The following is a 24,502-nucleotide window of genomic DNA, read 5'->3' as shown; positions in this document are numbered from 1 at the left end:
AATTTCAGAGTGCATCAAGTGCGAATAGTTGTGCATTGGAACGGTAAACTACTGCCGAATTTAACTGGCAGGGAGACTGCCGACAGGTTATCAATAATTATTACAGGAGATGGTCATGAGAGGCTAATTAGTGTTCCCATTTTGTCACCATCAAGAGACGAACATATTGCTTCTACTATAGTACATTCGCTTGAAGAATGGAACTTGATAAAGTTCGTGCAGGCAGTATGTTGTGACACTACTCCCTGCAATACGGGTCATGTCAACAGTGCTTGCATTCTGCTAGAGCAGTAGCTCAAAAATAACCTTGTATACCTTCCTTGTAGACACTGCATCTGGACCGGACGTTCTTTTATTGAAGTGTTTTTAGAACGAGTGGTAGAAAATAGATTACACTAACTTTATTCCAGGAATTGATGATGATGCAAGGAATAATATTTCCGATGCAAAAAAAATGAAGTTTTGAGTTTTACTATCAAACTTGTAGAAGCAGGACACCACAGAGACGATTATGGGGAATTTTCAGAACTGACCATCATATTCTTGGGTGGCATACCTCCTTGAGGATTTTTCTTTCGTTTTCTTGGAGCAATTCACCATGTAAGATGGATGGGAAAAGCAATCTACTATTTAAAAATAGTACTCTTTCACCAACAATTTCGTTTAACGAAGCAAATAGAAATGGGTCTTCGGAGAGTATGCATTTTCTGATACGACTATATGTTCAAGCTTGGCTTAAATGTAATTAAGCATCCCATTCACCATTACAAGACCTGCAATTTTTGAAAGGTTTGTACAGTTATAGACAAATAGATGCTGGATTATCTGAAGTGGCTCTTTCTAAATTTTCACGCCAACTCTGGTACTTGACGGAGGAACACGTAGCATTAGGGTTTTTTGATGATAGTGTTACAATAATGAAAAAACAAAAAGTGGTTGAAAGAATTAAAACTATAAGGGGAAACCGTGGAGCAGCAAAGAGGCTTGAGGCAAGAGATGATACCATAAACATTTTTGGAAAAGAGAAAACAGTGAATTTGTTACAACGAACATACGAATTTTCATCAAGCGAGACAAAATACAGAAAAGATTTCTTGAGTGTGATCCGATTTCATGGCCAAATAACAATGAAAAATGAAATTATTGAGTTTTACGTCCCATGGTTATACAGGCAAGGCAAAAGGAGACGGTGAAGAAGAGAAATGAGTGAAATGAAGAATGTGGGAGGAAACGGGAGAACCCCGAGGAAACCATCGCACATGGTGTTTGTCCACCACAAAGTTCACTTGGCTGGGGGAGGATTTGAAACCGAGACCCCACTCACCAGAGGTGAACGCTCTACCACTGAGCCACCGCGACCCCCACCAAATAGCAATGACTATCTTCAAGGAAAGACAATTCATCCATGTAACAAACGGTGCAGCAGAAAGGGAAGCGTAACTAATAGAAGATTACAACAACTGTCTTAGGAAAAATGAGCAGAAACCGCTTCTTTTGCAGATAGTGAAGGCCCACAGATAATCTTTTCCTAGATGCGACAAAAGTGAACTATGTAGCATATAAGATTCATAACTTACCAAAAAGCTACTACATAAATAAGGGTACCGCAATTTCTTCCAAGTTATATTTTTTCCTCATAATGGTCTATGAATCAACTTGATGGTAAAAGTTATTTGTAGTTCAAAGCGAAACAAGCAGTTTGTTTTAATTTATGTAAAAGACCTTCAAACGGGGAAAAAGACCTTCAAACATTACAAATCTGTGTTCCATAACTCCAATAAAATAACATTACATCGAAACATTTTGTTTTTCACACGTAATAGCTCTTACATGAATATAGGTAACTTGAAAATAATACCAGATTTGTGCTTCTGGTGAAATGCTACCTCAAAAAGATGTCACAAGACCCTCTTCCTATTTAAAAATTTTGACCTGAATTGAAGATGGCGGACTTCAAGATGGCCGTCATGATAATGCTATACAAGATTAGGTTGGTCTCTTCCTCTAGTTCCATTATCATTCCATTCTCTTAAGCCGTATCTAAATTGCAAGAGTTTATTCCAGCTTTTCCCCATATACTATGTGTTGTAAACGAATTCAAACATTTAGGTCGTTTGGGACACCATTTAAAATTCTTCAATGAATCTAATTTTTGTCCTTGCTTAATTTAGTCACTGGAACCATTTTAGGGGGTGAGCCCGAAGAAATTCCTAAATTTATTTTGATGATCGGCAAAAGTGCTTAGACATTTCACGGCATTTCCGACATCATGGTCTCTTTAATAGGCACATTTCTGCAATAGGCGAAATCCCCATTTTCAGCTATTATATACCAGGCGATGTAGATGAAATTGTGATACATATCAGTATTACAAATCAGTGCCGTGAACACATTCTGAAATCTGAATACATGCGTATTCATAATTGAATGTTTCTATTTGCGCACCCACAATGATCTACATCAAAATTTTACGAAACTTGTTCTGTAATAATATAAATAATGACTTTCCCAAAACTATGAAAGAAAATCAACTATGTATGACGCAACAATACTCTTATTTGAGCAATAGAGTATGATGATCACAATAGCATTATAGGAATCGTTACAGGAATTAAAGAAATAGTTGAAAATAGGCAAACAATAATTAATAACAATGAAATATTAAGGAATACGATTCTTTTTTAAAAATAAAACAAGTCAAAGGGCATCAATTTCATCGCACTTTCCTTTGTGGCAATCGGATACAAATCATCACAATTACAAATCGGATTATTGGAGGGGACATATCCTTCTTATCTGCCCCGGATATGTGCCAATGACTGAAGGGCTTAAGCTATCTTTGCGAGGGGCGGGGAGTGCTGTCTCTCTTGGCCTACCAGATCGGTGACCTTGATTCTAAGGAATGCTTTATATTTATGCTTGTCTGTGTGAGCTCCCTCAAAGAGTTTCTGTCACGCCACTGGACATACTATTTATTTATGATGAAGATTAATAGTTTGTCTTTAATTATGATTACAATTACGATGCATTTAATTACAATTAAAACATAACTATTTTTATAGTATTATTTACATAACCAACATGTTTCAAAAAGGCATTGAACTAACCATTTCTATTTTGTTCTATCTCCTTGATGTTAGCGCTCGTACGTTCTGTACAGAAACTATAGCATAGTTCAAAATATATAGGGTTGGATATACTTGAATATGACAACGGGTATACAGCCTATAAAGCAAAATGTAGAGTTGCAAGGGATGAGGAGAGTAAGAAACCAAGTGGTTGGGCATGCACATTCGACAGAAAGTAGAAGAAAACCCCGATGCTTGCAGTAGGCCTGGAAGTCTAATGAACATAGCATACAACAGCAAGAAAAACAGAAAACGTGCATTTTAGTGAAACGCATGCGTGGGTTCCTCTTGTCAAAGTAAGGCGAGCGAGCGAATCCAGAAGATTGTAGTTGAAATAATTGTGATAATTACAAGCAAACAATTTATATATAATGAAATACGTAGCTTTTTATTAACAGGGGATGCCGGGCATACCGGCATTCCCTTACGCTGCGCCACTGATACATACACCTGATTAAATATACATCTTTGTTGTTTTCATTGTTTTGCCTATCTAATAAATTTCACTGGAATTTTTAACTCGTTTTCGCGTAATATATCAAACGGGTAATACGCTCTCTTTTACCACCTCTCATGTGCTGTATGCAATATTAAAAACAAAGAAAAATATATACTCCTTGGAGTAGATTCGAACTCTTGTCCTTTGGGTTTGTAATATCTCGCCATCCCTTCCCTTTATTCGGCTTATTACTAGGCCCACGGTCAAAATAGCACTTACAGCGTATTTTCCTGAGTGAAGCCCTTTCTGTAGTGTGTAGTTTTTTTTTTTTTTTTTTTTTTTTTTTTTTTTTTACAACTTCTGCGCAAAGCTTACATCATCAGTTTAGTGTATCACGAAAGACGTATTAATTCGCTCAACACAGGTAAATTAACTACACTGTATACGGGAGCGTATTATTACGCCCGACACAAAATAAGCTACAACGACCAGGAGCGTATTATTATGCTGAGTACACTGAACAGAAGACCCCAGTCAGAAAGTTACCTAGGGAAAGGGTTAACCGCTACACCAAAATCGTTGCTTGGTGAGCGCTTGGTTGTTCGCATTTGTATTTTATGTTTCCACTTCGACAATTTCTTCTCTTTTATTCTCTGTTTACCATCAGTTTGTGACTTTCTCTTTCGGTGTCGTCCTTTATATACACCATGCACTATTCGTATTCACAGCATGTTCCCCTCTTCAATGTCTTATTCAGATTAGGCTTTTCTCCTTACCCTTGCACTTTTGATTAATTTAATTCTCATATTCTTCAGAAATGCCAGACTCAAAAAAATGTACATTTACTTGTATGACAGAGAGTACATAAAATACATGTATGGAAGTATGAAATATAGAAGTAACTGATAGGATATTGTTATAATCTACTTACCTAAGAAATCTGTCAAATTGTAAGATTCAGTTCGAACTTTCCCAATATATTCTCTGTTTTCGTAGTAGAAGGTCAGTTGTACCACACTGTAAAAGGGAATATCAGTAAAACATAGCTACAAGAATATTACTGTCCTTAATAATAGCAACAATATTTATTACCTATAATTTATTGATACATGAATCTAATATATATATGTTTGCTTGTCAAGAGAGCTACTTAATACATTTCGAAATAAAATATTTGTATTCATATCACTCATGTTGTTAGTTCTGATTCAATGCAGATTGACCACTAAGTGACTATGAATTAGCTATAAATGAATACGACACAAACACAATGAGAATATTCTGCATTCATCTGTCATCTTCCGCACTCTTTTCTCCACAACTATTTGTATTCAGTTGAAAATATAAGGAACCAAAACATACGCTATATTTGTTGTTTTGCCTCACAGATAATATAGATACTAGATTTTTGCAACATTCAAAATAAGTCTCAGTGAATTAAGGTGGATCACTACCCGGAAGTCAGTATATGCATTAGTTCATTGTCTTAACTAACGCGTAAAGAAATGGCACATATTATAAGTATTACACTATAAAATAGAGTTATGCGTCAGCTACAACATGAGATACTATTTTCTGTGCTTATGTATTCTGTTAGCTAAAAAAGTAACATATAAGAGAAAAACTTGATCAGTTTTAAGATGAGTACACAAGATGGCGCTTGCTGTTAGATTTTGCTACTCCTGTGCTCAGTTTTATGAAATTTTTACTTACAAGCATAAATTATTTTACAAGTAGTTGTCTCATTAGGGAATATGGATATTATATTACCGTTTTTCGTGTTATGTTTTACATTTTATTCAAATATTATTTTGTGTTTACGGAAATAGTTTTAGCGGCTGAATCTCATGCTTACGCAGGACGCCATAATGCTTCGTTGCCAAACTTACATGTGTACTGTTGCAGTCACAGTAGTAGGGCAATTCCTTGTTAGCGTTTGAAGTCCAGGGGCGAAACATGTGAATTGTGACAAAACTATTATAGTTAATAAAAGTGGAAAATGGGGAAAGGGAAGGAATCATATATATATATATATATATATATATATATATATATATATATATATATATATATATATATATATATATATATATATATATATATATATATATATGTATGTATGTATGTATGTATATGTATATAAAAGAAAAATCCAACTCTAAGTAAAAGATCGAAGAGCCAAAGAAGCAAAGAGAAAGGGAGAATAAATTGAAGAAACAGATAAGCACTTTTCAATTTTTAACTGTTTGTTTCCACGTAATACAAAAATAATAATACAAAGATAGTTTATTTTGACGATCATTTTGAACGTTAAATATGTAGCCTAATATGTTTTCTTTCTTTTTCTCTATTCTTTCCTTTCTTTCTTTCTTTATTTTTTTCTGAAACTTAATTTGCTTAGGTAAAATATTATATCTTCTTGAAAATAATCTATATATGTTTTTGAGCTTTCATACATACACGAATAATTGCCTGAACCCGTTAGTGGAAAATAGTAATTAATTCCACTTACTAGGGAAGGTCGTGGGGTGTTACTCTGACATCATATTGATACTATGCTCAGTCGACTCCTTTTTACATATGAAACAATTAGGCAACCGGAGAAATCCTCGATCGTAAGCTTGTTCGAGAGCGTTAAAATTTCAAAATTGAACAGATTTTGAAAAAATTTGAAGAAACCATTTTTTGAGATACATGCTTCATTTTTGGTACTGGGGAGTTTTTTTTTTTTTTTTTTTTTTTTTTGGTACTCGACGGAATGGTTAGGTCAAAACGTACGCATTTTGCAAGATAAGGGAACTTATTCAGGAAGGGTTGAAGGATAATGGCGTCTTACAACTTGCAAATTGTATCCTATTTGGCACACCAGATAAATAGGCTAATAAAATTTATTTGAAACCAACTGTATTGTCATTCAAATGTCACTTTCCCGTGTGGCCAACTAAACATTAAACAATGACATTTGTCTCCGAGAACGCTTAGCCTCGGAACTAACTTCAGCGGGACTTCCAACCCAGCCAGCCTCTGTGCATTGTGGAAAAAATGAAATATTTCAGTTTAACATCCGATGATTATACCCTTTAGGCTAAGGAAGACGATGATTAAGGAAGTGAATGATGATGGAAGAATTGATGGAATGAGAAGAAGGGAGGAAACAGAAGTACCCCGAAAAAATTCATGGACATGATGGTATTCATTGTGGAAGACGGTGTTTCAATATCTCATCCCTAGCCATTTTTTAAAATTTTCAACGGATTTTAATGGCGATTGTTTGAAAATAGTGGCCAAACTTCAGACAATAATTTACGGTATTTCGCGAGAAATGTAACCAAAAAACAAACAATCGGCTAGAGATTATGTATGCAAACAGCGGTTTTCTCGAGAATAAAGTCACCTGGTTCACAACTTTGAGCGTACATTCCCGCTAACCTTTTTTTTTTCTTCTTTAAATTTTTCGGTCTATTTTCTCGTTGAATATCTTAAAATATTTCCTGGAGTTTGACCAATATTTCCCCATAATCGACATTCCAATTGCTGAAAACTAAGCACATGGCTAGCGATAATGTATTCGAACACCGTATTCTGCGATGCATAAGCATAGGCCGACAGGATTCGGAGTACCGCGGCAGGGTAAGCCTGTCTGGCACTGCTCGAGCTGTTTGGACCTAGCTACAGAAGGGGAAGAACCAGGCCACTAGTCAGTTCAAAACTGCAGGGGAGCAGTAGAAGTTAGGGAGACCGATCCAGCCATGAAAATGAAATGAAATCTGAGTTTTACGTCCCACAGTTATGCCGGTTAGGCTAAAGGAGAGGTGACGGTGTTTGTCCACCACAAAGTTCACTTGGCGGGGACTGGGATCGAACCCGGGGCCCCAAGCACCAGAGGTGAACGCTCTACCACTGAACCACCGCGGCCCCTCCGATCCAGTCATATCATAGTTCATCACCATATTATTGTTCATTTGCAAGCTTTTCGTGAAAATTTTAGGGGAGCAGTAAAAAATTTAGGGGGAGCCCGGCTCCCTAGACTCCTCGGGGATACGGACATGCGAAGACAACAACAATATAGATCATCACAAGTTTAATTATGAATATCACGTCGTGCTTCATTGAATTTTGCACGCCTGGCAAAGCGTTTCCAAGACAAATGTGATTGTTCAATTTGAAGGTGGCCACACAGGAAAGTGATATTTGAGTAGCAATATAGTCGAATGGGGGTATCAAATACATTTTATTAGCCAATTGGCCCCAGGGATAAAAGTGAAGGAGAATGCGGGAACGCCGCACCCCCACCTCGAAAAAAATTAAGGCGTCCCCTCAGTTCCGAAAAAACTATAGTGGGTATAGATAGGCAGGGGGACGGCGTGGCGTCATGCCGCTACCTACCGTCCCCCCACCTTTTCAGATCCACTTTTACTGTTGGTTGGCCCAGTATGCCAAATGGGAGGCAATTTGCAAGGTGTAAGACGCCATTACCCTTCACACCATTCCAAATAATTGCCCTTATCTTGCAAAGTGCATACCGGTAAGTTTTGGTCTTACTACTGTGTTGGGTATCAAAACTGAAGTGTCTATCTCAAGATATGGTACTTCAAACTTTCTGCAAAATCTGTTCAATTTTGAACTTTTAACGCTCATAATTCGAACACGCTTGCGATCGAGGATTTCTCTAGTTTCCTAATTGTTTCATATGTAAAAAGGCGTCGACTGAGCATAATATCGAAACGAAGTCAGAGTAATATCCCGCGACCTTCTCTAGTTAGTATTGAAAAATTCATAAAGCCGCAAAGCTTGATTTTTTTCCTATAATGAAAAGAAAGTATTCAGACCCTATAGCTTTACTTGAGAAACGCAACCACTCATGTAGAAATGCAAATCCTTTTTCTACTCCGGAGCTGCAATGACTCCGTGGTAGAGCATTGACATCTTGCATGCGGGGTCACTGGTTCGATCCCAGCTTAGCCACGTGAGCTTTTTGATGGACACACGCCATGTGTGTGTGTGGATTTTCTCAGAGTTTCTCTTTGTGCTCCTACTTTCTCATTCTACTATTTAATTCATTCTTATCATCACCGTCTCGTTTAGCCCATATGGCATAACCGAGAGACATGAATGTTTTTTTTTTCTGTAACGTCCTATCATTGTGCTTTGAAGGAAAGATAGAAGGTGATGACAACGAATGAAATGGTTGAATGAAAGAAAGGGAGAAAACTCCACTTATGGTTTGTCCACCACAAAGCTCACTTGGCGCCAAAAACCTGATCCAGTCAAAAACCTGACCCACCAGAATTGAGTGATCTATGTCTAGCTCTTATTGATCCAATATTCTGACGAATATTGTCCGTGAATTTCGAATTCTAAGTGATATGTTTACCGCTTGCGGTTTCAACATAAGAATAAGGAGCGGAGATGGAACCCATGCTTGGGACGCTGAATCTATATCAACAAATAATTTCTTGCTATCGCTTAACGTTTTGCTCTATTGAAATGTAAATTGAAAGTGTGATAAGGGGCAATGCAGAGTGACTGGATGAAGTAGCTACAATCATTGGCATAAGTCACTATTCAATCTGTAACATTATCCACGCTGTGCTCAGATTTCGGAATGTTAGTGCCAGGATGGTATCACGCCAGTTGATAGACGAACTGAAGCAGCGATGTGTTGATGTGTCACGAGATTTTGCCACGCCGTAAACGAGAAGGTAGTGAGTTTCAGAAGAGATTCGTTACTGGGTATGAAACATGGGTGCACTATTACATTCCGGAAATAAGAAAGCGAGCATGCAATGGCAGTATCCATTATCGGACACAACCATCTACCGGGAAGTTAGTACTTTATTTTGGGACCAAAAGGGTGACATTTTGGAGCGTTACAGCATAGGGAATGCATAGTTAATAATATCTTGTATTCCGATCTTCAAAAACATCCTAAACTTTCTATACGAAGTAACACGGACTTCTGAAAACAAATTTCCTTTATAACATAACAATACTCGGCCTCATACTACTGCCTGTGCAATGGCTGCGATCATTGAAAATCTTCATTTCATCCTCCTTTCGTATCGAATCTCGCCTCAGATGGTGAAAGGCACTAAAGATAAAGAAGTTGCAATCTGATGAAGAGGTGTAACAAATGGTGTATGACTGACTAGCAGCGTTCACCCCGCTTCGCTGCGGTCACCCCGGAACGCAATAAACTTTGTTACTTAGATAATTTTTACTTTTTCGCTTTCAAGTGATATGATAAAAACCATAGAAGATTGCAGTAAATTTTAACATTATATCGCCTGTCATTTATGTTAACCCGCCCCGCTTCGCTGCGGTCATCCCGGTGCTGGCATATTGTAAAAGTGTCTGTAAAAATAAGCAAATCAATTAAAAAATTTTAAACAGAAGATTCAAGCTATTTTCCGCTGTATATCGCCTGTCATTTATGTTAACCCGCCGAGTGACACGGTCATGCGGGTTGCATATAAATACGTTTATTTTTACCTATGATGAACTAATAACAAAGGATTTGTACGTTATGGACACTTGAATGGTCAATTATCTCAAGACACTGGTAATTAAAAATTAAAGTGATATGATAAAAACCATCTAGGGTCCAAATCCTAATAACCCCCCAAAAATGAAAGAAATTGGTTCAGCCGTATTAGCGTGATGAGCGGACAAAATTTTGTACGTTCTCTTTTATATATATAGATTGCGTATCCAATTAAAAAAAAAATCTTTAGAAGCATTGGGACACTTTGTAAGTAATGGGAAACTTATATTGAGCGTAGAGTGGATTGTGTAGAAAATGAAATTCATTTGTTCCATACTCACTCATTATTTTCCTTTTTTTTTAAGTTTTAAAGGTTTTTTGACACCTCGTAACACTAGAAAATTGTTGTTTCCGTAAGCACCGGATATGGAAGTGGAGATACAATTTTAACAACCGGTTCCAAGAACCTGAGAAATTTTAATAACCGGTTCGGGCGAGCTAAGTGAATGACACCATTCAGTAAAGCAATAGACCCGTATGCGCTGTCAACGATCAGGCCATGAGCGTCTGCAGCGGAGGCAAGGGGAAAATCGCTTTACCCTGCATTTTCGAAAGGTGTTTGGTTGTTTCAAAACGCTTTTACCCAGAAACACACATGAAGGAACATTATATTTGGTTACACCTATAGTCCTATGTAATGTAGTCCACAAAGTTATGCAATATGCCTCAATAATAACTGTTTTGCATCATGCATTATGCGCATCAATGTGTGTCGGGCTTTTGCCGCTTCCCCGACCTTAGAAAAATCCTGCTGGTGTTTCTGGATAAAAGTGTTCCTATTCGGAACTGTTATTATCTTCAGATGTGCATAGTATCAAGTATGAACCAGTACTAAAAGATAGCGTGAAATTGTTTTGAATATATGCCACTATAAACAAGAATTACAGAATTCATACTTGAGCTTATTATTGTTGAAGATCATGTGATATATGAAGGACAGCAATCAAGGTGCAAAAGCAAGTACTTTCAAAACACTTGGAGAAATGAAGTAGGTTAAATATACTAGTAGATTTTAATAAAATTTGCTGTAAATAGCTTGGTAGATAGATCACCTCTGGAGCACGAGATCGCTGGTTCGATCCCACTTTTCGCCAGGAAGACTTTCTGTAGGACCCATAGTGTGCGTGGATTTTCTCGGTGTTTTCCCACTTCCTTCAGTCCACCATTTCTATAATCATCGTCACTGCTCCTTTTAGATTCGGATTATAATCGTGGAATATTAAACTAGAAAATTTCAAATAGCGCCTTCGGCATCCTAACACCCGTGCTAATCGCGTAGTTTTACTCGCTGCGGGAACTTATGCAAAGTCATTATGACCCGTGATTACTAAAGAGTTCGACTAACATATGTTTCCTGCAGTAGTCAGGCCTTTAGTATGACGCTAATCATACGTCAAAACGACTGCATAAAGCCCTATCTCAGATTCCTCATTCCACCTGGATTGTGGAACAAATCTGTGTATGTAAATAAGCAACCTAGAAAAGTTGATGATAGTTTTCATTTAACGTAGCCATGTTTGGTGCAGAAAACGTTGGAATTTTAGCCATAATGATTATCATCCCGGTAACCACTCCAAAATTGTAGGGGGGGGGGCTCGATCCAACAATATTATAATTCATCTGCAAGCCTATCGTGAAAATTTTAGGGGGCTAGCCAAAATTTAGTGGGGCCCGGCCCGCCAAACCCCCCTGGATACGGATCTGATGATTATGCCATATAAAGTAAAGTTACACTAAAACATTCAACTTACAAAATATATGCACTGGGGAACACAACTTACAAAATACCTGCACGGGAATACAACTGACAAAATACCACGCTTGAAAGAACTAAGTCTGTTTTGTTGAAAAGATCGGATTTGTGTAATGGTTTTGTATTTGTATACTTATTCTTAATTTGCACCTTTGAGACATTTAGTTATGGATAAACGCATATCTTTGTAATTTGCAGATAAAATTTTACTATAAATTTAGTTTTCGTTACCCCTAAATGCAGTTTGAGTCGAATTTTGTCCAGAAAACGCTGGAATGTTAGCCATGATATTTAAGCTCCTAAAGTAAGCTGCTCCAAGGATTGCAACTTCGGCTATAAAATAACATTTTTGAACATACTAAGAATCTGTTTTGTCCCATCTACCTAGGTAATGATTTTGTATTTGCACACGTATCCTTAATCTGCACCGTAGAGGCATCTAATTATAAATAAATGTATAACGTTTAACTGCCGTTTTCTAACAAACTATTACCGTAGAAATGATATAATTTTCCCCTAAATGCAAATTGAGTTGACCTTTGACCAGAAAACAATGGAATTTTAGCCATGATATATTAAATCTCTAAAGTAGAGATAAGTTTTACACCAAGGATTACAACTACGCTTATAAAACACCATTTTTGAGCGTACTGAAAGTCTGTTTTGTCCAAAAGATGAAATTTATGTAATGATTTTGTATTAGTATAGGCATTCTTAATCTGCATCATAAAGACATCTAGTTTGAGAGATACGCATAACGTTTCATGAGTTAAAAAATCACTTCTGATCAAAGAATATAATTAATTCCTTTTTTAAAGCAGGCAGTATTGAGTAAAATGGAAATAAAAGCTCTCATTTCTCTTTGTTGTAAATCATGTATAAAATGCGACCGTGTCTAAACACTCTTTTACCCGTAACTCATGTGGCAACACCGCATGTGTCGCAATGTGCTCTGCCATCTAGCGAGAAAGTTTTACCCTAAAGGTGACTACCGATCCAGCTTAAAATCTCTAGCGTTAACATTGAGTGTCTGTTGTTCCACAAGATCGTTGATCTCAATCCAACATCTGTAAAACATGCAATTTGCTTTACTATAGTTTTTGTTTATGAAGTTTCATCACAGATTTCATAAATCATGTTGGACTATCACCGATCGTGTCAATTGCTAATCAGCAATTATCACAAAATCATTATTAGTATATTAAAGTACAAAATTGTATAATTGTATAAATTTCAGAACGTAACAACATGAAAATTTTACAGATAGGTACAAGACATCTTGACTAACAATATATAACCTAACTTTGATGAAACGAACATACATAAGAAAGGAAGAAATAATATTATCAACGCAGCAGAAAGGAAGAAGACAAGAGACAGAATACAGAAATATGATATATATGTAGATAACAACATGGCAACACACTCCAACTATATATACCACGGTTTAGCACTAACTAAGAAATAAGAGCAAATGAGAGAAGAAGATAAAACCGAAAGACATTAAATGGGTAATATGTCTAATTTTTGAAGGTGTTAAAATGAAAGGACTGTACTTAACTTCGTACACAATTAAAACGGAAATACTCAACTGCAGAAACACACCTTTTGATAATGCAAGAGATATTTTTGAAAGGGATAATTTATAGGTAATTTTAAATTAACTGAATCATTATTTCTCTAATAACAGAGAAATGTTTCTCTTGGTTGGTTTTAGGCTTGCAATTTTATTATTATTCTAGCTGAAAAATGAAATTCCAATTTTTCAACACTACAAGGATAACAGGATGGCAGAAATTATTCTGGAAATACATAAATCACAGAGCTAAACTTTGATGGTTGTGGTTTCCTACGGGAAAGGTATTGTACGGAAAATGTGGTTGTACCATCCACAGGAATTTTGTCATCACCGATAGTGAATAATGAAATTAAGAAATATAGGGAAAATAGTGAAATCTGGAAAACGGATATTCTTCCTAATTCTACGTCGCTATGCCATTCTCCATGTTCTGATACTCAAGTTCATAACAAATCACGAATAAACATGTCAAAGGAATCACCATAAACTTCGCCTAATCATACCATTCGATCCCCCCTTTCTTACAATTTACATCAATTAACATTGTGTAACTGTATGTTCCGGCCAACACCCTATCTGAAAAATATATAAGCTAAAACATACCAAAATACTAGGACCAGTCTCCAACTACCAGCAGCAGAGGTTGATCCTCGTGCGACGTCACCCTATAGGAGGTAAATATGTCTTTGACTTTGTTATTGACTAAGTTGCTATAATCGTAACTTCTTTTCCCCTAGACAACATTAATCATGTCATAGCTCAAGTCACGTTTTAAAATTTTCTCGGAGCCACGACTTACAAAATTTCAAGGTAGAATTACTAGAACAGGTGCCACTTGGCATACACATTTTGCTAATCATATTGCCTTAGAGGATCTTTTGAATTAGAGAGAATGAACTTTTTACTTTTAGTCTGGCAGCCAGTCCATAAGATTTACAGAGTATCTTGCATTTTGGGGTGACCAAGGTTTTTTGATGTTTTCTTATAGACTTTGATGTGCTGAATCCAAAACCCTTGAGCATTTCCCACAAAACTCACTAACGATTTCCCCTCCCTCCTTTTTATTAAAAAAAAAATTGACTTCGAGGAAATTTTCTGTAACTTCTACAATAGTTAACGTAGAATAAAAATTCAAACCTCGTTCTGCTTCTAATGAAACAGTCTTTCCAACTATGTTAATAACTTGGGGCTGCGACTAACCGGAAAGGGAAATAAAAGGGGAAATTCTGGAAAATTCCCTCCCAAAGCATCTTTCAGCTCTTAATATTAAAGAGCCGTACCTCGAATCTCCATCCGGAAAGAAAATACTTTTATATTTTCATGAACTTTCGACACTAGCAAACAATATTAGGAAGGGTACCGTCCTGGCAACCTTGAACATTTCCCACAAAACTCACAATTTCCCATCATTTGTATTTTACCAAAAAATTATTGACTTCTGGGAAATTATCTGTAACTTCTACAGTAATTAACGTAGAATAACGGTCAGACCTTGTTGTGCTTCTATCGGAACAGTATTTCCAAGAATGTTAACCACTTGGGGCTGCGATGAACAGGAAACTAAAATAAAATGGGAAATTTCGGAAAATCTCCTCCCGAAATAAATATTATTATATTTTCATGAACTTTATACATTTGAAAATATCCGTACACACGTGAACTGTAACCGTGCGATACACACTTGAATAATGAAAATTTAAAAGGAATTTACATTTATAGAATTGATAAGTAGCGCAATAGAGTACAATTATCTTCCTAATATAATTTGGGCAGTAGGATATATTTAGTGCTTGTATTCGCTTTTGGTTTTAACAATTTAAGTTCAGTTTACGATTCCTGGCTAAAAGTTCATGGATTTTAATGTTTAAATTTCCTTTTATCTTTTCATCGTTATTAATTCTAACGTTCCTTCATGTATTAATTCAACATTTTTATATATCTACAGGTAGCAGCCATCAAATAGACATAAAAGTTTTTAGTGAACATGTGGGTGAGTTTACAACTGACTAGTGCCAAGTGAATAAACTGTGACTGTTTTATGTGTTTTAACACGTTTCTAAGTAGTGTTTCATAGTGCACTTTTTAAAAACATGGCGGAAGAAAAGAAGTGCATTTTCACCTGTCAGAAAGCACAAGAGCGGCTTATAACTGGAGGACCAGCTCGAGTCCGATCAATTATGTTGGCAAGTAGTCTTAGACGTGACGGACGGTTTATTTCTCTGGAGGAAATTGTGCCAATATACTTTCATAAGGACTGCGTATCAACATATACTTCGCAGTGGCATATCAAGAGAGCCAAAGAGCAGTCAGCTTCAATCTCCTCTGAACCACAGGTGAAACGGATTAGAAGATCAAACGCAAAACCTTTCAATTTTCGTACTGACTGTCTATTCTGTGGAGAGATCTGTTCCGATCCTGATCCAAAAAATCCAAGTCGATGGCGCAGATATCACCTTCTTAGAACGGTCGATTGTCCAGGGCAACCGACTATTCAAGAAGTTATCCTCAAAATATGTGATGTTAGAAATGACGAATTATTCGAAGCTGTTCGAGTGCGTGTAAATGGAGCTGTTGGAGATCTACATGCGGCAGACGCTCGTTACCACAAAGACTGTTATAATCAATTCTTGCACAGTAAGTCAGTTAAAATTTGTTCACTGAAACGCAGCATAAATAGAGGAAGTGACGAAGATGGAATCAACGCAGTCACGACAGCTTTAAAAGAGGACACCTCTCGTATTTGGAACTCCATCGAAGTTAACCATCTTTATCAACAGAACGGTGGATCTAGAACTGATCGTCTTGCAATTATAAGAGATGTTCAGGAAAGAATACGTAAAGACCTAATATTGTCCTCTTCTGGTGTATCCACCATTCCTGCCTTTAAAAATCAAGCTCCTCTTGCCATGAATATTACCGAAGATAATGACGATGATGGAGAAACAATAAAAGAACTAAGTAGAAAGATAATGAATGAAGTGGGGAAGCCTGATGATAGATTGAAAAGTTACGAAACTACCCTCTCTGAAGACAATATTAAAAATAATGTTAGTGAAATTTTACTTTCCCTATTAGAGATGCTTGGAATTACTGAGCTACCTGCAACACTCATTGGAAATATCGTAACTGTAGCATTGACAAAGCAGCCAACTACTCTCCAGATTGCTCTTGTTATGCTTCTGAACAGCAAACGTCTCATTGACGAATTCTATAAGTTTGGAATCACTTGTAGTTACAGTGAGACCCTAAGATTTAAAGCGTCAGCTACAGCAGAAGCCAACAAAGCAGCAACTTTGCAATGACTTAATCCGTCAACAGACGGATTTGTGCAAGCTGTTGGTGACAACTTCGACACATCTATTTCATTTCAAAATGACCTACGTCAAACTCACTGTATGGCTCTGCTGATAAATCAAGTGGAGAAGTCATCGAGTTGCAACAGTAACAAAATTTGTCACATAACAAAGGAAGAAATGAAGGAACGTGTGACTAGTGGAGTGCCTGTACCCCGGTACATAGGGCCAAAAAAAGCCACCAATGCCCCAACATTTCTCAGTAAAAGAAGTACCAACTCTAGAATTACTTGCATCTCAAGTTTATTCAGTGCACAGAGCACAGAGAATAGATTTCGAGTTTTTAAAGTCGATCATTAGGAGTCTTGAAATCACTCCTGAATATGGTGGGTATAACACAAGAAAATCAACAGCCATTAAACAAGTGTTAAAAGGAGTTAGGTTGAAAAAATTGGGGTCTCAGGAAGAGATAACCATTGATATAGAACAAGAAGCAACTGACTTTGTTGCTACGTGCTATGGTGTAGCAAGTGTGAAGTCTATGATAGCAGTACATATTAACGTTTGGAAGAAAAAACTGCATCTGCTCACACAAGAGCCCCACTACTATGCTCTCTTCCACCCACGTCGGAAGCTTTTAAACTAAATGTAAAGCGCGCACATCTACAAATGCTAATTTGGCTGAGTGCAGACAAGGCAGACCCACCAAATGTTGATCCAACTTGTTATGGATGGACACGTGATGAAACAACCAAATCGTTAAGGCCAGTTATGCTTCCTCCAAATGTTGAGCCACCTCCTGCCGATGTACTTCACCTCATCAAATGTTCCTGTTCGTCAGAAAAACCTTGTTCAACAAGAAAATGTAGTTGTGTAGGTAAACTACCTTGTACAATGTTCTGTAAATGCTTTAATGGTAGATGCTTCCACAAACTAAACACGTACTCACACAACGACGCTGATGAGAGTGAAGAAAGTGATGAGAAATAATATTACAAATAAACATGACATACTTTAGTCATTATGTAAGTTTATCTTGAATAACCATTTTTTACAGATAAGTGTGGCTTTTAGAATACCACTTCTAAGTGTGTGAAACCTCTCGAATTACAGGTGCTACATTTTAATTAAAATCATAAAAATCGAAGAAAATTATAAGAATATTTATTTTTTTAAACATACGATTTATTAATACACTTTATTGATAATATAAAATTTTGGAACAATCTAAATACATTACATTCATGCTTAATAAAAATGTCTCGAACTTGCACATGTTGCCCTAAGGGCTGATATCGTTGGAAAGATTGTTCGAACAAAAGCAGATGAAGCATTATTCTTTGTTAATTTGTATAGAAGTTCAAGGTACAGTTCCTGCAATGAACTGGTTTTAATATAGATGATGGGAAATCATGAGTTTAATGGGAAATGGCCAAGGTGGCAATCTTTCTAATATTGTTTACTAGTGTAGAAAGTTCATGAAAATATAAAAATATTTCTTTCGGAAGGAGATACTCTCCATCCCTTTGGTGCTTTACGAGCTGAAAGATGCTTTGGGATGGAATTTTCCGGAATTTCCCATTTTATTTTAGTTTTCTGTTCATTGCAGCCCCAAGTGGTTAACATTCTTGGAAAGACTGTTCCGATAGAAGCATAACAAGGTCTAAACCGTTATTCTACGTTAATTACTGTAGAAGTTACAGATAATTTTTCAGAAGTCAATAATTTTTTGGTAAAATACAAATGATGGAAAATTGTGAGTTTTGTAGAAAATATTCATGGGTGTCAGAACGGTGCCTTTAGTAATATTCTTTGCTAATGTCGAAAGTTCATGAAAATATAAAAACATTTTCTTTCCGGATGGAGATTCGAGGTACGGCTCTTGGATATTAAGAGCTGAAAGATGCTTTGGGAGGGAATTTTCAAAAATTTCCCCTTTCATTTCCCTTTCCGGTTTGTCGCAGCCCCAAGTGATTAACATGGTTGGAAAGACTGTTTCATTAGAAGAAAACAAGGTTTGAATTTTTATTCTACGTTAACTATTGTAGAAGTTACAGATAATTTCCCCGAAGTCAACGATTTTTTAATAAAGAGGGGGAGGGGAAATCATTAGTGTGTTTTGTGGGAAATGCTTGAGGATGCCAGCGTTGCACCCGGCAGTTCTGGATTCAGCACATCAAAATCTATAAGAAAACATCAAAAAAACTTTGCTCACCATAAAATGCAAGGTTCTCTTGCTCTGCTACCAGACTATTTATGAAATGTTTCGTTTTATTTAAGTCATTTTCTCCATTCTCAGTTATTGTTGTTCGTACTCTTTCCATATTTTGCTTATTTGTATTTATTTTAATAAATAATCATTAATAGTAATTTGTATTTGTTCTGTTAACTTCTGTTCTCCCTAAGCCTTAAAGACTTGAAGTAAATAAATTTTCTTTGAAACTTGTCCGATCTGAGATTTCTCGGGTTCGTGACTCTTGGTATTGTTCGGGGTAAACGATGGTAGTCTCCTATTTCAGCCTGGACAACCTAAAATATCGTTTCAATAACGAATAATGCTGTCCAACAAAAAAAAAAAAAAAAACCTTTTTTATATACTTTCGCAATCAAAATAGGTGATTCTTGGGGTAACGGTCATGCTGATTACGAAAATCAACATAAGAATGGCCTGTCAAAACAGGTTCAAAAGATATAAACATATTTATTATTCACATTATGTCCACCCAGCCACAAAACTATCTCCCTCCTAAATGCTCTAATTCCATTACTTCGGGTCCTGATAATTTGCAGTTGTGAGAACGCCTAGACAGATGCAACCCAACTTACACGTAACTTTTCTCGGCACTGACAGCAGTTGTTAGCCCTGATCCAGGTGTTTATCCAGGTAAAATTGTAAAGTAGGTGACTAACAAAACAGTTTTCCATTCTAAGATTAATCTCCATGGTTCAGATCGTACGTTCCAAAGAACACCATATTAATGTTAATATATTATTGTGTATCTAATGTATTATTTCTTTATATACTGTATGTTGAGAGAAATAGAAATACTGACCATGCGAGAATCAGAAAATGCTTGAAAGTAGCTGAAAATATCAAATATAGAACAACTGCTGGAAATAAGTGAGTAAATGATTGCCTTCATTGAGAGACCTTCAACAATTCTCCTCATTCCGTATTGAAATTTGAATTGAAACATTTAAAAAAAATCAACCTGGCCGGGATTGGAACCCGGGCTTGCCAAACAGAAGATCAATACGCTAACCACTTACCTACCGAGCCGTTTAAACTTTTATATAAACTTTTAGCTAGTTAAAATCGTTGCATGGAAACTATACAAAATACTAAAGCTCGTATGAGAAGACGTTCCTTATGAGTGGCACAATGACTTACTCAAGATTTCCTTCTTTAACTCAAAAGAAAATTATATAGACATTCGTCAATGAAGAAAATATCACGAAACGTTCAAGTTGAGGCTACCTCATCGTTTTCAAATGCGCCCTATGTAAATTACTACTATTCTTCCTCATAGTAACTTCTAATTTCCAAAGAAGAAGAGCTGACAGCATTTACGCCGATGCCAAGAGTTTCAGTATTCGCGCTCTACCCTAACCAGCTGTTTGAAGTTGGTCATAAAATGTACATAAAAATTTGAGCAAGAGAACAGAACCTAACCGACCCTTGCGAGCCCGTCACTACTACTACTACTGCTGCTGCTGCTACTTGTATTATTATTATTATTATTATTATTATTATTATTAATAATAATAATAATAAAAATAATAATAATAATAATAATAATAATAATAATAATAATAATAATAATAATAATAATAATTCTTTTACTATGGATCCGAATAATAAAACTGGAAGCTTGTTTTAATGAAAAATGTGTTATAAAAAAGCCTTGGGCAATGTTGAACCCACGCTAAAAGCTATTTCTTCACTAGACCGTTGCCGCAAGAGGGCCGACAGAAGTTGTGTTAATTTCCGCTATATGTAGGTCATGACTCTTGATGTGCTATCTGTATCGTCCAATAAGATCAGAGGATATCTGAAATTCTTGGTATCTGACGCACACCAAGGTCTACGAGATCGTTAGTTACGCCTCTAGGCCCGTTTCATACACGACAAATTAATTAAGGGGACAATATTGAAAAAATCTGACAATGATATACGAATATATATTCTTTGTAGTGCCCCTAATAGTAGACTTTTTTTCCTGAAACGGGCCCGCGAATCATTATTGTTTTACTAACCTTTAGTGTGCTGTTCTGTTTATGTAATGTAGTGAAAATGTAGGTGCTTTACTTATAATTTCATTTTCGTATCGTATATGGAGTAAGACAATTTTGTCTTAAAATGGGAACCCCTCGAACGGCTGGGAGCTTCCCTGGGAAACACTGGCCTCCTGTCCCCACAAATTACGACCCTGCGTCGTGGCAACTGTTTTTTTCTTAATTGGAAAGTATTGTTTACGTAATTGATTTTGTAATTCTGTTATTCCTTTATTATTTTTATTATTATTATTATTATTATTATTATTATTATTATTATTATTATTATTATTATTATTATTATTATTATTATTATTATTGCAAAGTCGAGACTTGGCTAATTATTTTATATCTTATGAATTTCCTGATTCTATTGTTTGTTTTTTTGTTGAATAGACAACACACTACACTTTAGGTGGTTTGGAGGAGAGAAATAATATTCTGTTGCTACACCAAGCCTGGATACTGCATTTCATCTTTATATATCTACAAGAAGTACCGTAAAGGTTTTGATGATCATAAGAGAATAAGTGAAGAAGTGATGAGATCAATGAACTTTGCGTATTAACAACATTTAAAGTATCAGGTTGTCAGAAAAGTAACGACGTGTATTAATAACATTTAAAGTATCAATTTGTCAGAAAAGTCACGACGTATTTCGATAAAATATGACAAATGATGGTTTGTAGATATACTAGAGTTATTCGGATCATGTAATAGTTTGTCATGAATAGCTAAGATGTTGAGCATTTTGTGTAGTAATATTGCTCTTTGTTTTGTTTGGTTTTACAGATTTGATCAGAGATTGCATGGGCCAATGAAAACATGATCCACCACCCACCGTGACCCATTCTGACTCATGATCCACCACCCAACTTGGCCCACTCTGATCCACTGTCCACCATGACCCACTCCGACCCACCACAAACCAGGAACCACTGACCCACCAAAGTATATCGTCATCACCTCTGACATATGACGCACGTCCTCTTTTCTACCGACTAAAGAGTTTCTACTTGTAATAAAACCAGGTTGTCATATTCTAAATAATCGGAGTTTGAATATCTACGGTCAATCCCCCAAACACCACTCGGTTACAGTAATGATGGATCTGACCATTATGGTATAAAATGGTAAAGTATTTGTCATGGGCACGATTAGGATGAATTTCAATTAAATTATCCTGGTCTATTTATTTCCTTGTTGAATTATCAATACTTTTCAGTGGATAAAGGGATGTAATTTGAAAATCCCAAATCAAGGTACGTAGACCAACATACAGAAGCTTACACTACAAATTTTATGTCTATTTTTCTCACAACTTTATGGGTTGATTGCCCTGTGCTCTAAGCGCTCCATATAATAAACAAGATTCAGCAATTATTATCAAGCCCATGGTAAGCATATATGGATGATGCGAAGCACTGTATTTTTTCTTAAGTTGTGTTGGTTTTGAATTTAACGTCTCCTTCAGCACTGAGTCTATATGAAACATGGACCTACCATATTTCGTAAAAGTCGCCAACACCTAGTGGCCCACTTGAGGGTAAATGTCGATCGTCAATATAGAGACGAGTCGGAGGAATGCCGCTAGTGTCCCACTGGCGGCAGGGTTTCGTCGAGTCGAAACAGATATCAAGCGTAGGGGTGTTGAAGTTACCACCGCGTAGCAGCGAGGATTTCATTTTGGTCCGCGCTTATTCGATTCGTCGCGGAGAATCGCGAAGGGACCAGCACGAACTATCGCTAATCATGTGCATGTGGTTCTTATTATATATTATTTTTCCTGACGAATTGTTCCTAAAGTGAGCTCCGGGGGTCAAGGGTAACGTCTGCCTCAACATCATGAAGTGAAAAATCTTGAATGCGATAATGGTATGAATTTAGATGGTAATTGTCGTCGATCATTAGAAAGTGAGTAAGGGCGAACTATGAAATAAAGTAAATAGACACGCGTCATTTTGTTATAAAATTACGTGGCGAGCGCATTTTATTTGATCCCAAACAGTTATCGTCTCATATTACGGTTAAGAGAGCAGTCTGATTGTCCAAATTAAAAAGATTTATTCCTTTACAAGGGACGTCTCCTTCATCGCCTGCGTGCCGAAGTCGGAACAATACCCGCCCAGTAATTATAAGGTTGGTGGTTCGAGCCCCCTATGGGGTACTCTTTGGTACCTTTTAGTGTTTTTTGACTCACCTTAATGTAAACAAGTAACACATACAGACGATCTAACATATTTTGGGCGAGTAACTTTGTGGTTCATTGTTGTTTTGTCGCGTCAGAAGATGCTGTCTACTATGCAGTGAGCAGAGAGGGTCGGCGAGTCAGAGTGCATCATAGTGAGTGGTGGGTGGTGCATCGTACTGCGTCAGGGTGGATGATCGTTCGCAGTTGGTCACTCAGAAAACTCCCCACTGACCCACTCAGGAAACTCGATCAATTTGATCCAATGACCCACTCGAACTCTGGATTTGTCACCACAAAGAAAATGGAAGACCAAAAATTGCATGTTAAGTATATTTTATTGTTTTACTTCAGGCAAGGGAAGAACGTGCGAATAATGTTTGTGATTTTCACTGTCCTCCATGTCTCTGTATTTTTGTCCCTGTTCTTAAAGAGTTAGTGGAAAAACTGTAAAACTGAGTAAAACGCGTCAAAATAGGAAACGAGGTATTGAGGAACGTTCGTTAAATTATTTAACTTAAAAAATAATCCTGTGCCCTGAAACACCAGATTCCAATCATTATAAGTATTTGTCCAATGCCGTGCCGTGAAAAATCAGGGCTCCAGGCGAGAGCACCCGGCAGCGCCTCATTAGATATGAGTTGACAATTTAAAGTTGATTTCTCTGGACTATTCGTTCTGCATAACACTTTACTATTTTATCATGACTGAAATCAGAAAGTTTCCGCATTATTACAGTGGAATCGTAAAAGTGTATAATTACTGAAATCACTGCGGGTTCATTTATTCCTTCCCCCAGCACAGTGATGTCCTAGAGTAGTGGCTTAAGCGTTAGTTTCATAATGTTGAGGACGCGAGTTCAATTCCGGCTGTGGCAATTCAGGAAATTTTTATAATCTACAAAACTGATACTTCTGATGTATACTAACATGAAAAATCTTCAATTCTCTCACTCTAAGAGTTGAGACAACTTCCTTTACAGGTGAAATGCCAACAACACGAAACTACGTCATCCGTATCATCCTTCGTAACTTTCTGGCAAGTAACGTGTTTGGACAAGAATTGATGAACACATAAGGGCTAAACACGTCATTTCTGCTGTAGTATGGGCCAAAAATGAGTTCCATGGAATTGTTCCTAGCTGTGCACAAATTGCAAATAGTGATCGAACTCACAATAGGGATCACTAGTCACAAGAATGATCCTATTTCTGATGTCACCTTACCTGTCTACTTAGAAAAAGAGCGAAAAAATGCAATACTGCTGTCAGCTAACAAATGTTTATATTCCATTTCTTGTTGTC

General features: G+C 36.7%; 1 protein-coding gene across 6 annotated transcripts in view; it reads right to left on the bottom strand.

The window, feature by feature from the left end:
• LOC145660619 (pickpocket protein 28-like) overlaps positions 1–24,502 on the bottom strand; it is a 201,714-nt gene that overhangs the window by 11,520 nt on the left and 165,692 nt on the right. For 3 of the 6 annotated variants that reach the window (XR_014126853.1, XM_081725896.1, XM_081725897.1), the window contains one exon: positions 4,499–4,584. Coding sequence is in view for 1 of the 6 variants with exons in the window: in XM_081725897.1 (XP_081582023.1) it covers positions 4,571–4,584 (14 nt within the window). In the remaining 5 variants the exon portion in view is untranslated. Of the gene's footprint in view, positions 1–4,498; positions 4,585–24,502 lie in introns of those variants that run through there. The other 3 variants (XR_014126851.1, XR_014126847.1, XR_014126848.1) reach the window with 3 other exon arrangements.

Source organism: Thermobia domestica, chromosome 9 (genome assembly GCF_964235325.1).
Source record: "Thermobia domestica chromosome 9, izTheDome1.hap1.1, whole genome shotgun sequence".
NCBI classification, from domain to species: Eukaryota; Metazoa; Arthropoda; class Insecta; order Zygentoma; family Lepismatidae; genus Thermobia; species Thermobia domestica.
Note: the sequence above shows the minus strand (reverse complement) of the source record. Positions and strands in the feature narration are given on the sequence as shown.